Genomic DNA, 15,469 nt, shown 5'->3' with positions numbered 1-15,469 from the left:
GTGTATTTCTTTGTCAGTCTGCCTGTTCTGTTCCCCGCTCTGGCTCTGGTGAATTCTCTCACCCTCCTGCGCTTCTGACTGCACCCAGTGCTTGTATAAATAAATAAATAAATCTTTTTAAAAAATAAATAAAATAATAAAAAAAAATTGTGGGAGCTAAATTTATAAAATTATAATTCTCAAGTTCTTTAAACTTTGTTAAATTTTTTAAATTTTTTTTTTAAAAGATTTATTTATTTATGCATACTGGAACTGGGTAACAGGCCAGAAGTGCGGGGGGGTGAGAGGGTTCACCAGAGACAGAGCGGGGAACAGAACTGGCAGATTGACTGAAATACACTGCTAGAGGGGAACAGCAGGCAAGTCAGGAGAGGTCTGCTGCTCTATGTGGGTAGCTCCCTGGCCGGAGATCGAACTCATGCTGCAGAAGCTGTGGATAGCTTCATACCTTGCGTCTTAACCCCTTGCGCCACCAGGGAGGCCCTAAATTTTTCCGTTTTAAATTGCAGAGAAAGGGGAACAAAATTAAAAATGGATAAAATATAGGTGAATGTGTGACTTCAGAAAAACGTCTTTCAGATCTTATTGGATAGGCCCTAATAATAGGGACTGAATTTAGTCACAATATTTAGAGGCTTTTAATCAGTGTCTATTCCTTTTTTTTTTTTTTTAAGATTTATTTTATTTATACAAGAGCCAGGGTACAGGCCAGATGCTCAGGAGGGTGAGAGGATTCACCAGAGACAGAGGGGGAATAGAACAGGCAGACTGACGAAATACACTGCTGAGGGGAGCAGCGGGCAAGAAAGGAGAGGTCTGCTCACCATGCAGGTTGCTCCGAGGCCAGCAGGGATCAAACTGACACTGCAGAGGCTGTGGACAGCTTCACAGCGCTGTGCTCACCCGTCTGTGCCACCAGCGAGGCCCAATCAGTGTCTATTCTATCTCAATAAGACATTTTCTGGCTCATCTGCTTATATTGGACTATAATAATCTTCAAAAGATTCTTAATTTTTCTTATCAGATTTGATACATTATTAAGGAAATTCAGAACATGTTTGATCTTATTTATAAATACTGCCTACCCTGAAATTGAAAGGAATACGTTTTTAACTATAAGTTTTTTACATTTCAGTTGCACTTGGTATATACTAAAATTTAATTTGCCAAAATTTATAGAATTATATATTTAGTATCATGTATACCTTAATACATTTTTTTTTAAATCTTTGTGTTTTGTTTTTAAATCAGGTGTTCTGGGGCTTAGATAAGAAACTAGCTCAGCGTAAGCATTTCCCCTCTGTCAACTGGCTTATCAGCTACAGCAAGTACATGCGTGCCTTGGATGAGTACTATGACAAACACTTCACAGAGTTTGTTCCTCTGAGGACTAAAGCCAAAGAGATTTTGCAGGAAGAAGAAGACCTGGCAGAAATTGTGCAGCTTGTGGGAAAAGTGAGTTATTAAATCCCACACTGACTTTTTTTTTAATTTAAATATTTTATTTTATATAATTCTTACATCTTTTTTCAAGCAAATTCACACTGACTTATTTTTAAGGACAGATAGAAATTTGGATATGTAGATTCTTGCCTTGCAAAATGAGTATTAAATATTTTTTAAACTGACAAAATTTTAGATTATTCTTTTATCTACATATTTGAGAGACTTATTAGTGTTATTGAAGGTAGAAAGATGATTATTGTTTGATCTGTTATTGAACAACAAGCCACTCTAGCACTTAATGGCTTAAATAGTGTTTTAATGCTCTTGGTTTTAGAGTTGATGAGCTCAATTGCACATTCTTGCTTAGGGGCCCCTCCCTCATAAGTGGCAGTTATGTCGTGACTGAGGCTGGAGTCATCTAAAAGTTTTCTTCCCTCATATGTCTGGTACCTGAGCTAGACTAAGTGAATAACTAGTGGTTGGCTAGATGTTGTCTCTCTGTGGTATTTTCACATCAGAGGTCAAGACTCTCAGAGTGAATGTTAAGAAAGAAAGGGAGTGGAAACTACCAGCCTGTTATGTCTGGGCTCCAAAACTGATACTGTATCACTCTGTCTTATTGTTTTGGTCAAAGCAGCCACAAAACTTGCCCAGGGTCAAGGAGTTATACTTCACAGTGATTAATTAAAAGAAGTAACTAAACTGTTAGGAACTTTATTTTTTGATCCTTTACAACACTGAACATTACCTCGCTTTGTTGTAAAAGAAAAAAAAAAAAAAACACTTGGTTTACTTTTATTTCTTGAGGTAGAATGTACCCAATACTAAGCAAATTTGAGGTGATAGACTAAAGATCAACTGTCATGTATTTTTGCAGGAGTACCAGGACTAGGAGTCAGGATTCTAGTTCTGATTCTTCCACTAAACAGCTGTGTGAGCTGAAACAAGTGACTTACATTCTTCTGTTTCTTGAAGTTTCAAAGGAGGATATTGTAATTAAATGTAGTCAAATTAAATTCCAGTATTGAATGACTTCTTAGATACTGTACATTGCTAGTCAGGACTCTCAGAGTCCTCTACCTGGTTCTATTTATTATGTCTTACAAAGTCACCTCCTAATTTTTTTCAACAAAGGATTTTATTAGATGGTTAGTGATGTAGTAAATACTCATTATTTATAAATGACTGTGGCACAAGAGGAACAAGAAATAGAAGACCTCCAAAACCAGACAGAGGCAATTCAGGAATAGAAAATTTGGTGTTAATTTTGTTTATGAATAGAGGTATTAAAATCCTAAGTTAAATAATAGTTTACTAGATCCTACAGAATATGAAAAATAATAAAATGATACATGATGAGCAAGTAAAGTTTATCTCAGAAATATACATATGATTCAACACAAAATTTGTTATTGTAACTCATTGATGTAATTAATAAATGGAAAAATAATATCTTACCCAATATGGAAAAGATATTTGAAGTTAATTACCTGTGTTTTTTTTTTTATTATTGTAAATCATGAGCAGTGCTTTTATTTATTGGGTGAAGATTATATGCAGATATACAATGCTAAGTCTTTGCCTGTATTTCTATGGCCACGTAATAAACTTTGAAAGATAATGATCCAGACCTAGTATCGTGCACTTAGTATTGATGAACCGAATAATTCTTAGCTGTGCATTGGGAGAATACCATTCATCCAAGAATTTTCAGCTGTCAAAATTTTTATTTTTTTTCCTTTTTTAAAATTTTATTTAAATATTTTATTTTATATAATTCTTACATCTTTTTTCATCTTTGCACAATGTATGCATTTTCATTTTGGTTATATTCCCCATACAGATGCACCCCCATCCCCTTATTTTGACTCTAGTCCTTCCTTCCCCCCGCCCCCACCCTGTAGTGTGTCTCTGGTTTATAGTTGCTTGTTGATTTTGATTTTTACTTTGTATTGTACCTGTGATTTTTTAAAAAATCTCTTAGCAAACAAGGAATAGGAAGGAACTTCCCTTCTTTGATTTGTTAAAAGAAATACACTGAAAATATTGTAGTTAATGGAAAATTTTCCAGTGCATTCCATTTAAAAATCATGAATGAGATCAGAATGCTTGTTACTATCTCTGCTTATGTTCAGCCTAAGATTAGAAATCCTAATCAATGATATAAGAGAAGAAAAAAATAAAGTTATAAAGGAAGAAATTAAAGTATCATTATAGAAAATGTGTTCATATAATGAGAAAATAACAGAAATAACAGAGAAACAATTAGAATTAGTAAGAGTTTGGTGAAGGCTCTAAATCCAAAATAAGTATAAAAAAATCAGAATTTCTCCTTATTAGCAATACCAACTATGGTAATAGTCAAATTTCCAGTGGAAACTTTTGAGCAAATCAATAATCATTCTAAAATACTAGGATATCACAAGAATGCACAGCCTTAAAAGTAGTAAAGAGGGGAATTTCCTTTATTGAATATCAGTACAAAACCATAATAATAAGAACAATGTGGTATTGGTGAAATAACAAATATATTGTTGGAATTGAATAGAAATAGATTATATAAGAATCTTTGACATGGTTAAGATGATACCACTGTTTAAATGAGGGAGGGTGGATTGTTTCAGTTAATGATGATGGAAAACCATTTACTATTTGGAGAAAAATAAAACTGAATCTCATACAAGGGCAGACTTCAGCTACATTAGCAGTTTAAGTATAAAAGGTAAGACTTTCAAGTTAATAGGAAACAAATATCTTCTTGACTTAGGGGTTGAAAACAGACAAACAAACTCCCACATGCACAAACAACAATTTTTTTTTATTTCACTAAAAAGCAAGAATTTTTTGTTTAACAAAAGCTACCATGGATAAAGGTAACAGATGACCTATTGGGAGAAGTTCACAAAATCTAAAACATATGGACTAAATGTACAAAGAACTATAAATTAATGAGAAGATTAGAACCCAAACAGAAATATAGGCAAAGGAAAGAGCAGACAGATCATACAGAAGAAACACAAAAGATTTATAAGCTTGTGGAGAAGTACTCTTGCAACAATGAGATACAATGTTATACTGGTTAGAATGGCAAATATTAGAAAACTGGCCTACACCCGGTCAGGTGGTGATAGAGAGCTGGTACTCCCTTGGTGGCTGTGTCATTTAGTGCTGACTGTGGAGAGCAGTCTGAGAGAACTTGCTTGTACACCCTGTGACTTAGCAGTTCTATTTTTGAATATTCAGTGCAAAAGAAATTCTCAAACAGGTCTTTTAAATGGATGTGTTTGTGGTGGCAAGGAGTTAGAAAAAATCTAAGTATCTTTACTGAGGACAAAAGATGGAAGACAAAAATAGGGAAGGGGCGTACATGGAACAAAGTGCAAATGAGCTGGCAGCAGCAGACTGTGTGACACAGAGCAACAAGGAAGGATCTTAAAAACAATGTGCTGAAGACCACACGTAAAACTGCTTTATATAATTAAAAATAATAGTACAAATGAAAATACACTTATTTCATGAGCTTATGCAAATAAAAGGATACCCATAAAATATTTTAATATTTCTTGTGGTTGAAGAGGGGTTTAGGCATAAAAGATTAAAAAAAGAAAGAAAGGAAATAGAAGTCTTGATCCTTATCTCTAAAGAGCTTAGAGCACAGGAGCATAGGTAACATGTGGCTGCTGTTAAGTTGCTGGGCCTCTCCCTTTCCCACAGCTCCCAAGAAATCTTCACTCCTCGTGATCCTAGCAACAGTGCAATGGTATTATCTCTCGAGGCTGCTAAAGCTTTTGAGGCATTGATGTTTAAAGAGTGAAGCTCTATAACAGCAATACCAATAAAATAGCACTCAGACATAGATAAGAGCATGCTTGCTATTACTTTGCATTTACATAGTTTTAACACTGCATGATATTGAGAGAAAATTAACTGTTCATGGGCTATATAGAACCTGTGAAATAAACTTAAGACTGAGAATTTAAATAAGATGACAGAGTAGGATGTGAAGGATAAAGTGTTTCAAAAAAGGAATGTCTATTTGTGCATTGTGTTCATAGCAGCATTATTTGCAGTGTCTAAGAGGTAGAAGTAATCCAAATGTTGTCCTTTGCTAGAGAAATGGGTAAACAAAATGGAGTACACACACACACACAGAAGAATATTCAACCTTACAAGGGAAGGGAAATTCTAACATATGCTGCAACATGGCTAAACTTTCAGGACATTATGTCAAGTGAAGTTAGTTTGTCACAATAGGAAAAATGCTGTATAATTTCACTAATCTAAAGTAGTCAAATTCATAGAAAAGGAATTAGAGGGAGGGCAAAAAGGAGAGCTGTTATTTCATGGGTGTAGCATTTTAGATTTGCAAGATAAAAAAGTTACGGCAGTCTGTTTCACAACAACTACACTCAATGGTTAAGATAGCAAATTTTAAGTTACTTTTTTTATAATGATAAAAAGAAGAACTTCAAAAGGCAGTTACAAAGTTAATTTATTAATGATAGGTGATGGAAGTTGTGCTGATGATATGGTTTCTTCTTGCTAGTTGATTGTAACTAACTGTGGGGCTATTGGTCCTGCATTGTAGAAGTAAATTGCTAAAGATATTTTTTTTTTCTCCTCCAGGCTTCACTAGCAGAAACAGATAAAATCACTCTGGAGGTTGCAAAACTTATCAAGGATGATTTCCTACAACAAAATGGATATACTCCTTATGACAGGTAAGATATCCTATTTTTTTATTTGAATATTTTCTATAGAGTTTTGAAGAAGGTGCTACCTACACATTAAAAACCTTTTCCCCCCCTTCATATAGACACAGTGTGATCAAACATCTAGGTTTATTTTGTATTTTTATAGCAGATTTGTAGTAATCTAACTTGGCCCCTTGTCTTGATTTTATTCATTTGTCCAGTTATGGCCTTTGCACTCATGGTCCAATCATCTTTAACTGGATTAAATTGTGGCCTAATGTGTAGAACCTAGGATCATTGCCTCCAGAAGCTTTTCTCCCTCCTCCTTACTACTATGCATGCCTCTTTTATTAAATAAATGTGTGCCACTTTCCTGCTACGTTTCCCAAGATGCCCTTTTTTCTTGTTTCTACCAAAGTCCCTATTAGACACCCCCATTGACCCCTGCTACTGCTGTTCCATGTTTGTTTTGTTTGCCATTATTGTCTATATTATTACCATGGTTTATTTAAAATTTCCATTTCTTTTTTTTAAATATTTATTTTATATATTTTTTACGTCATTTTTCGTTTTTGTACAATGTATGCATTTTCATCTTGGTTATCATCCCTGTAAAATTCCCACCCCCCCTTGTTTTGATCCTACTCCCTTCTCCCCCCCGTAGTGTGTCTCTGTTTTATAGTTGCCTGTTGATTTTGATTTTTACTTTATTATAAAAAATTTCCATTTCTTTTAAAAGATTTTATTTATATATTATTGTGTATAAGAACTGGGGTGTGAGCCAGAGGTGCAGGGAGTGAGAAGATTCACCAGAAACAGAGTGGGGAGCAGAACAGGCAGACTGACTGAAATACACTGCTGAAGGGAGCAGTGGGCGAGACAGGAGAGGTCTGCTGAACCTTAGTGGGTTAGCTCCCTGGCCAGAGATCGAACTTGGGCTGCAACAGTGATAACACTGAGACTTAACCTCTAGGCCGCCAGGGAGGCCCAAAATTTCCATTCTTTTAAACTTTGATAATTTAAGTTCTTCCATCACAGGATTGCTTTTCTCCCTCAAGTCATATTTGGTTCCATAAAAAACTAAAATAGTTTTGGTTTTGGTTCCTAAAATGATATCTGGACAAATGTATTACAAGAATGTAGGATGAACAGAAAATATGACAATATAATAATCACTAAGTCTCAAAAATCTGTAACAGAAACTTGTTGCAATTTGCTTGTGTGTCTTCATTATTAGTTAGTATGGGTGGGTGAAAATGACCACATTAATTATTTTGATTTTTATTTACCATAGGTTCTGCCCTTTCTACAAGACAGTAGGAATGCTCTCCAACATGATTGCATTTTATGATATGGCCCGTAGAGCTGTTGAAACCACTGCCCAGAGTGACAATAAAATCACATGGTCCATTATCCGTGAGCACATGGGGGAAATCCTCTATAAACTTTCCTCCATGAAATTCAAGGTATATTTTGTTTCTATTGTAATTTTTTTAAGTAAAATATGTTTTTTTGTCCAGCCTGTGTGTGAAACTTGGATTTATCATTTTCGTACTTTCTCAGATTATGTAAAACCAGACCAAACCTCAAAGTTATCTTCAAATAGGAATTCTAGTGATGTTAGTGTGTCACGTCTGAAATAAATGCTGACATTTTCCCTTTTGTCTTAGCTGCTAGGCAATTTAGAGCTAAAATCATTGCTGAGCAGCAATTACCTTACCTCAGGTTCCCAGTAACATCTAGCTACTGTATTAGTGTGATATGACTTCTGCTGTTTACTTTTTCTAAATATTGTATCACACGCCATTTTAAATTTTCAGCAGACATTCATTCTTTTGGAAGTATGCAAGACATAAACAGATAATTAAATGACATTATCAGCAGAAACTGGAATGTGTAGGGTTGTTTTTACAATATTTGATCAGTTGCATTTATTTCTAAGTCATGACATTCCAGTGTATTTACAAATCTATTGAGAAATTGAGACTGATTCTCTGAATGTGCATTTTTTTATATAACATACAGCATTTGTTTACATTACAGGTTGAAAGTAAGTTTGTACAAAATGTATATAAATATTAAAATAAATGCAAAAATTTAAATCAAAATTTTTTAAATATTCACATCCTTTGAGCCTAGTCATTCCATTCAAAACATATAACCCAAGGAAATAACCAGAGATTTTTGATGTGGATTTGTGTAAAAGAATATTTATTAAACTTCTTAAATGTCATACAGAGTAACCATAGTTGGTAGTATTTTTTTTTTAAAGATTTATTCAAGAGCTGGGGCACCGGCCAGAGATGTGGGGGATGAGAGGATCCACCAGAGACAGAGTGGTGAACAGAACAAGCAGATTGACTGAAATACACTGCTGAGGGGAGCAGTGGGTGAACAGGAGAGGTCTGCCTCGCCATGTGGGTTTCTCCCTGGCTGGCAGGGGATCGAACTCATGCTGCAGAGGCTGGGGATTGCTTCATAGTGTAGTGCTTAACCCCTTGCACCACCAGGGAGGCTGCCATAGACAGTAGTATATTATGATAAGAATATTATAGGCCTCCCCTGGTGGCGCAGCGGTTGAGCGCTGGGCTGCGAAGCTGCTTCCCGAAGCCTCTGCAGCACCAGTTCGATCCCCGGCCACCAGTGAGGATCCCACATGGCGCGACAGACCCGCTGCTCCCCTCAGCAGTGTATTTCATCAGTCTGTCTGTTCTCTTTCCACTCTGGCTCTGGTGAATTCTCTCAACTTCCCACGCTTCTGACTGTACTGCTTGTATAAATAAATAAATAAATCTTTAAAAAAAAATAAGGATATTATGAAGACATTACCAAATTTTTCCCAAAGACATGAGGTAATGCTTATAGTATAATGAGTGAAAAAAAAAACCAAACAACAGTTTGCAAACCTGTGCCTTTGTAGGTGTTCCTTTTTGCTAACTCTCTGTCCCTCCGCAGGGCAGCAGCCTTCTTGCCTGCCCGTGCCCTTTACCATTCCGGGGCTTCTCTCCACTGACCTCCCTCAGCAGAGGCAGCTCTCAAGGCCGCCTGCCTACCACCATGTAGGCCTCTCTTAGCAAACCTGTCCCTTTCTGGGCAACCCATTCTACCCCTTTGTGTCTATGCAAGTGTCCTTTATTCTTCTCTTCCTTTTATAATAAACCTGCCCTTTTGGATATGGAAAAAAAAAAAGAAATTTGATCCAAATTTTAATTTTAAAAATTTTATACTCGTAGCAAGAAGAAAAATATATAAGTAGTAATGATATAATAATAATGATTTCTGATTGATGATTAAAGATATCTTTTTTCTATTTACATGTGTTTTATTTTCAAGTTAACAACAGTTTTTGTGTGTGTTTTTTTTAAGATAACCATTTTCATAGAGTTTTTAATATTTATTTATTTATTTATACAAGCACTGGGTACAGTCAGAAGTGCGGGAGGGTGAGAGAATTCACCAGAGCCAGAGCCGGGAGCAGAATAGGCAGAAGGAGCGAGGTACACTGCTGAGGGGAGCAACGGGCACGGCAGGAGAGGTCTGCGCGCCATGTGGGACCCTTGCCAGGGATTGAACCGGCACTGCAGAGGCTGTGGGCAGCTTCGCAGCCCAGCGCTCAACCGCTGCACCACCAGGGGAGGCCCAAGTGTGGTTTTTTGTTTTTTGTTTTAAATGTCATTAAGTGTTCTTCTGTAGTAGTATTTGTTGGCCAGAGAATAGTATTTTCCAATTCCATGTTCTGGAAATTTTTTCCAAAGGTAACTTGAATTCTGTAATGACTTTTTCAGGATCCAGTGAAAGATGGTGAGGCTAAGATCAAGGCCGACTACGCACAACTCCTTGAAGATATGCAGAATGCATTCCGTAGCCTTGAAGATTAGAACTGTGATTTCTTTCCTCCTTTTCCTGAGCAAAGTTCCTATGTGTACATTTTCCTAAATTTCTCATCTCAAACCCTTTGCTTCTTTATTGTGCAGCTTTGAGATTAGTGCCTATGTGTGTTATCATTTGTTACCCTGTTTATTTGACAAGTCTTATATAAAGCAAACATTCCTTTGTACACGTGTTTGAAGGACCTCCCTAATCCTTTATCTGAAGTGGTGAATGTAGTAAATATGATATGCAATGGCTACACTACTGTAAACTTGTATGTATGGTGACATCCCTCCTTGTCCTTGGTTTGCCCTTTCCTCATCACCATTAAATTGTAAACAGGACTACTGCATGTACTCTCTTTGCAATGCATTTGGAATGGAAGGCCAGATTTCCATACATTTTTGATAGGTACTCTGTGAAATGACTCAATATCTACATGGTAAGGTTATTTGTAGCTTAGCATTTTGCTAAGTAACTATTTCGTTTCTTTTTTAAACATGAATGTTTATGTATTACTCCCTCCAGTGTAAATCAGGAATATTTATGGGAAACTGTTGGGAACCTACTGTTTTCAAAACAGGCCTTTGTGGGACTCAGCATGATGTATGACTCACTACCCTCTTAAAAAGTGAAAAAAGGAACCAGGCAGTCAAATTTAGATTGACATCATCGAATTAAAGCATGTTTTATTTCACTAGGAAAAATTCAGTATCAAGGAATGTTATTCTGCCCCATTACTTGGAAATTCTTTTTTTTTTTTAATTATATTTAAAACAAGCATCAAGAACTTGATCCATATCACACCCTCTTTCTTTTCCTCAAACATCTTAGTAGCCTAAACTTCTCAGAATCATGTGGCAGTGGGATGGGCAGTAAAATGTCACCGAGAAGATATTTAGTAGTGGTTGAAGACTGTTGGCACCTTTAAGGATAAGTTGGGCTGTAGTGATTCTTAGGTCCATAGTGGCATTATGTTTTTACAAGATAATGACATGTGTCACATCTTTGTATGTTTCTTTGTCGAATTTTTGACAAAATTTTTAACTTTACCAGTTACAGAAAATAGCACCTTCATGTAGTTTTTGATTCATTGGCTCGAAAGATTTCTCAGAATATCTATAGCCTTAGCAACATTACAGTTTCTATTCTGTTTTCAAGGACGAAATTAAATCTTGCATCTGCTAATAACAGAAACTGGGGGAAAAGATCATTTCATCCTTAAGTATATGTTTTAAAATAATTTCTGTGTTTGCGGAAGAAGGCACACTGCAGAACAACTCTGAGAGCAACAGTTTCCCATTAACTCTTTCTAGACAATAGTCTGGCACCATTGCTCCCTCGTGGGGAAGAGGAAAGGATATATGAACATGTCTAAAGATCTCAAATACCCAAATGTAATAGCCTAAGTAGAGTATTTATTGTATGCCTCAAATATGTTGTTATTTAAATTTTTAGGTAATGTATTTCTTTTGGTCTTTTATGGTCAGTCAGTACTGTTAAAGTACTTTACCATCTGTTAAAGATGCAATCAGTAGGGAATTCAGCTACAGTTTGTTTAAACCCTTGCAGATTGCATGTTCTTTTTTTAACCTTTCAGAATATTGGAAGAATTATGCGATGATTTGTTGAGATGTGGACTTAATGGTGCTGCTTTAATCAGTTTGCTTCCAGTGTGGCTTCCTACCCAGAAGCCCTAGGACCAGTGGAAATTAAAAGAATTTCAAAAGCTTTCTGTTCCTACCTGAAGACCCTACCAGCAAAGTAGGATTGTGTTAGTAATGAATGATATGATAAAGTTTGACCAAGTTTGTTTTTTGTTATTTTGAATTTTTATTGTACATTCTCACTCCTTTTTAAGAATGTTGATGTATGGGTGTGAAGATGCTAGAGAAACTATGCTCAGATATTCATCATAAATGTCCCTTTCACCTTTGTTTTGTAAAATTTCAGACTGGTCGCTGATCGTATTTCTTTAGTGAGAATGTGGTAAAATTACAACAATCTTTTAAAAAGATGATGCAGTTCTATATTTATTGTGCTGTGCCTGGTCCTAAGTGGAGCCAGTTAAATAAGTTTCATATGTATTTTTCCAGTGTTAAATCTCACACATTGTACCCTTTGGAAATTTCCTTCCATCCTGAAGAATGAATAGTAGAGGCCATATATATTGCCTCATATCCTTGAGATTTCACTATCTTTATGTTAAAAGTTGTGTATAATTGTTAAAATCTATGAAAGAATAAAAAGTGGATTTAAATTAACATTTTTCCTTTTTGTGTACCTGGAAAGAACTACTAGAAAACATGCTGCTTTACATTTTGACTTACTGTTTTCAGTATGAACTTTTACATTTAAAAATTTTTCCCATTCTTTATAAATTGTCACTAAAAATTATGTAATTGAACAATGGTCTTCATTGTAGATTGTAAAACATTTATAATGATAAACACTATGATTGGAAAATATAGTACACAGAATCTCATGCCATTCTAAATATTACCTTAAATGGAAAAATCAAATGATTTCCAAAATTATGCTTCTAAGTTAAAGGAGATAAGTGAGTCATACCCATCTCTGTTTTTGACAAATGAACTAAAGCCTTGTAACTCATGATTTTTCAAGTTAAATTATTTAAGATCCAAGATGGCAACATGTTACAGAGAGAATATTTATTTACTTAAATGTATGTTTAACAATCTCCAAAAAATAAAGAAGTACTTTGGGATGAACAACTCTATATTACTATCAGTCAAGTTTATAAAAAGAAATACTTAAAAATTCACAGGAGATCTTAATCACTATAGGATGTTTGGGTAATTTTTAGTCAACTTGGTAATATCCGATTATTGTTTTTAGGCTATTATTTTTAATATATTGTTACAATATAATAGTACAAGAAAGAACTTACTTTCCCAAGTAGGGTGTGACAAAATGCCACTGAAGTTGCTCTAAGAGTTTCCTCTTATTTTGAGTTCCCCCAAAAGTTGACTCTGAGACAAGTGTTTGAGTGCAGATAATTTATTTGGAACATGAGCCTAGGAAACACCAGGGAGGGTAGAAAATGGAGATGGAATTGAAGGAAGCCCCAAAATCCCTCTGGACTATTGAGCACAAATCCTGCTGGAGAGTTCTGGAAGCAAGTGAAGATCATGTACTTGGTTTTCCATCTAGGATACAAGGGAATTAGAGTTACTTCATCAGTGATTGATAACTAACTCCTGCCAATCAAACTTTGAAGGCTATTCCAAAAAGGCTGGGAGAGTCAATGTTCAGCATATGCAAATAGATATATTGGGCACTGGTGGCCACAGAAAATCCTTTGCCAAGAGATTGAAGTGTGGATAGTTGAGGTCCACCTGGTATGCTCTGATACAGCAGTCATGACAAGTTTTATGGGGGAGACTACTAGCAACTGCTTCAGGGCTTCTAAAGTACCCAAGAAAAAATGACTATTCAGTCAATTGAAAGATCACACTACAAGGAAGAAGACACATGTAAAAGGAGCTGGAGACTTTAAAATAGATTTGGGGGGAGGGGGTTTGTTTTGTTTTTAACAGTAGAGAATACACCAATTATGGTTATGGGGTTTAATGCTCCTGAAAGTAATGCAGTTTCCTAGATTAAGGAATTTTTTTTTTTTTTTAAGATTTATTTTATTTATACAAGAGCTGGCGTATAGGCCAGAGGCGCAGGAGGGTGAGAGGATTCACCAGAGACAGAGTGGGGAGCAGAACAGGCAGACTGACCGAAAGCACTGCTGAGGGGAGCAGCGGGCTAGACAGGAGAGGTCTGCTGCGCCATGTGGGTATCTCCCTGGCTGGCTGGGGATCATACCCTCGCTGCAGAAGTTGCAGATAACTTTGCAGCTCTGCGTTCAAGCTGCTGTTCCACTTGGGAGGCCCATGGGATATTTTGATTATTCCACTCTGAAAAGGAAATTGAAGTCCATCAAGGCTAACTAATTTACAGCTACTTAGTATAGAATTTAGTCCTCCAGATTTCTAGTGTATCTGCACTGTTAAAAAAACAAATATAATCTGATAAATTTGAGGATCCAATCCATTCTATTAAACTTCATGAATTGAGCAATGCCCTGTTTAGCAAGTAGAAAGGCACTCCAGAGGAGTTGTACACAATGGAAGATTTCTTATGAACCTAAAGAGGGTAGGACTCGGTGGTTTTTAGCTAAAGAAAGGATTGTTTCAGGTCAGCTTACCTTCCCTTAGGCGAAGCCAGGGGCTCCCTATCAGGCTGGCAGATTATCTGACTAGTGCTGATCAGGAAATTCCAGACTGATTGGTTAAAAATTCCACTGCTGGGAGAGGTTGAAACGAAGTTAACTTAGTTGCTAAATTGGTTTGATGCCCTGGGACTTAGCACAAGTAATTTAACTTTGGACCTGTCTCCTTTTTAACAGCACCTGATCATTCTGTGTATAGTTCACATGTGTATACTTTTCAGACAGAACCAAGAAATATTGACTAAGTCAGATAAAATGACCAGAGAAAAAGTAGGGTAGAAATGACTAGACAAAGTGGTCATGAGCATGTGATAACTTGCTCATTTTAAGAAGGGAAAAGATAAACAGAATTTAGGAAGGTGATTCTAGAAATAACCATTTTCACCAAAATTACATAGAAGTCTTTAAATAGGGGAAGAACAAGAATATCAATAATAAATGTCTCACAAAGGACATGTCTCCAGAATATAAAGAACTGCAAGTAAAAACAAAAATGTCAAAGATCTTAATAGTTATTTAACTATTAAGATGTGTGATTAAGATGTGTGTATTTAAGATGTGAACAGGCATCTTGAAAAATGGCCATATTTGAAAAACATGCTTAGCTTCTAGTCAATAGGGAAATGCATATTAAAATTATAATACGACACCTTTTCATAGTCACTAGAAAAACTAAAACAGGACACAGTACCCAGTGTTGGTGAGGAAGTGATACATTTTGATGAAAGCATAATTTTGTGCTACTCAAGGGAACAATTATGATACTACCCACAAAGTTTCCCCTTGGGCAGCAATAAGGAGGTAACAATTAGGAGGAATCTTATGGTAGATTTTTTCAAAAGATCTATTGGAGGAAGAGAAAAGAGTAGCTAGAAATTAAAAGAAGGAAAAAGAATTAGTATGGTAATTCAGTTTAGGGTCTTGATTGCCCCTCACTTATTTTTTGGATGACTGTGGTCAGCGGTCCTCTTTCATTGTCTTTTGCTTTTTTAAAAAAGATTTGTTTTATTTATTTATGCATACAAGAGCTGGGGTATAGGCCAGAGGTGGGGGGAGGGGGCGGTGAGGGAAGGTGAGAGATTCACCTGAGACAGAGTGGGGAACAGAATAGGCAGATTGGGCCTCCCCCGTGGCGCAGCGGTTGAGCGCTGGGTTGCGAAGCTGCCCGCAGCCTCTGCAGTGCCGGTTCGATCCCCAGCTGCTCCCCGGCCACCAG

The 15,469-nt window shown here is 36.2% G+C and overlaps 1 protein-coding gene across 2 annotated transcripts in view; it reads left to right on the top strand.

The window, feature by feature from the left end:
* ATP6V1A (ATPase H+ transporting V1 subunit A) overlaps nucleotides 1-12,376 on the top strand; it is a 54,172-nt gene extending 41,796 nt beyond the window's left edge. For both annotated transcript variants that reach the window (XM_037525524.2, XM_037525522.2), the window contains 4 exons: nucleotides 1,252-1,455; nucleotides 6,073-6,167; nucleotides 7,435-7,606; nucleotides 9,926-12,376. In XM_037525524.2, the coding sequence (XP_037381421.1) occupies nucleotides 1,252-1,455; nucleotides 6,073-6,167; nucleotides 7,435-7,606; nucleotides 9,926-10,018 (564 nt within the window). In that variant the 3' untranslated portion in view covers nucleotides 10,019-12,376. The remainder of the gene's footprint in view (nucleotides 1-1,251; nucleotides 1,456-6,072; nucleotides 6,168-7,434; nucleotides 7,607-9,925) is intronic.
* The last annotated feature ends 3,093 nt before the right edge of the window (nucleotides 12,377-15,469 follow it).

The sequence above is a fragment of the Talpa occidentalis genome, unplaced genomic scaffold (genome assembly GCF_014898055.3).
Source record: "Talpa occidentalis isolate TD23 unplaced genomic scaffold, MPIMG_talOcc4v2.1 talOcc4.4, whole genome shotgun sequence".
In the NCBI taxonomy this organism is placed as follows: domain Eukaryota; kingdom Metazoa; phylum Chordata; class Mammalia; order Eulipotyphla; family Talpidae; genus Talpa; species Talpa occidentalis.
This window is presented reverse-complemented; position numbering and strand designations above follow the sequence as displayed.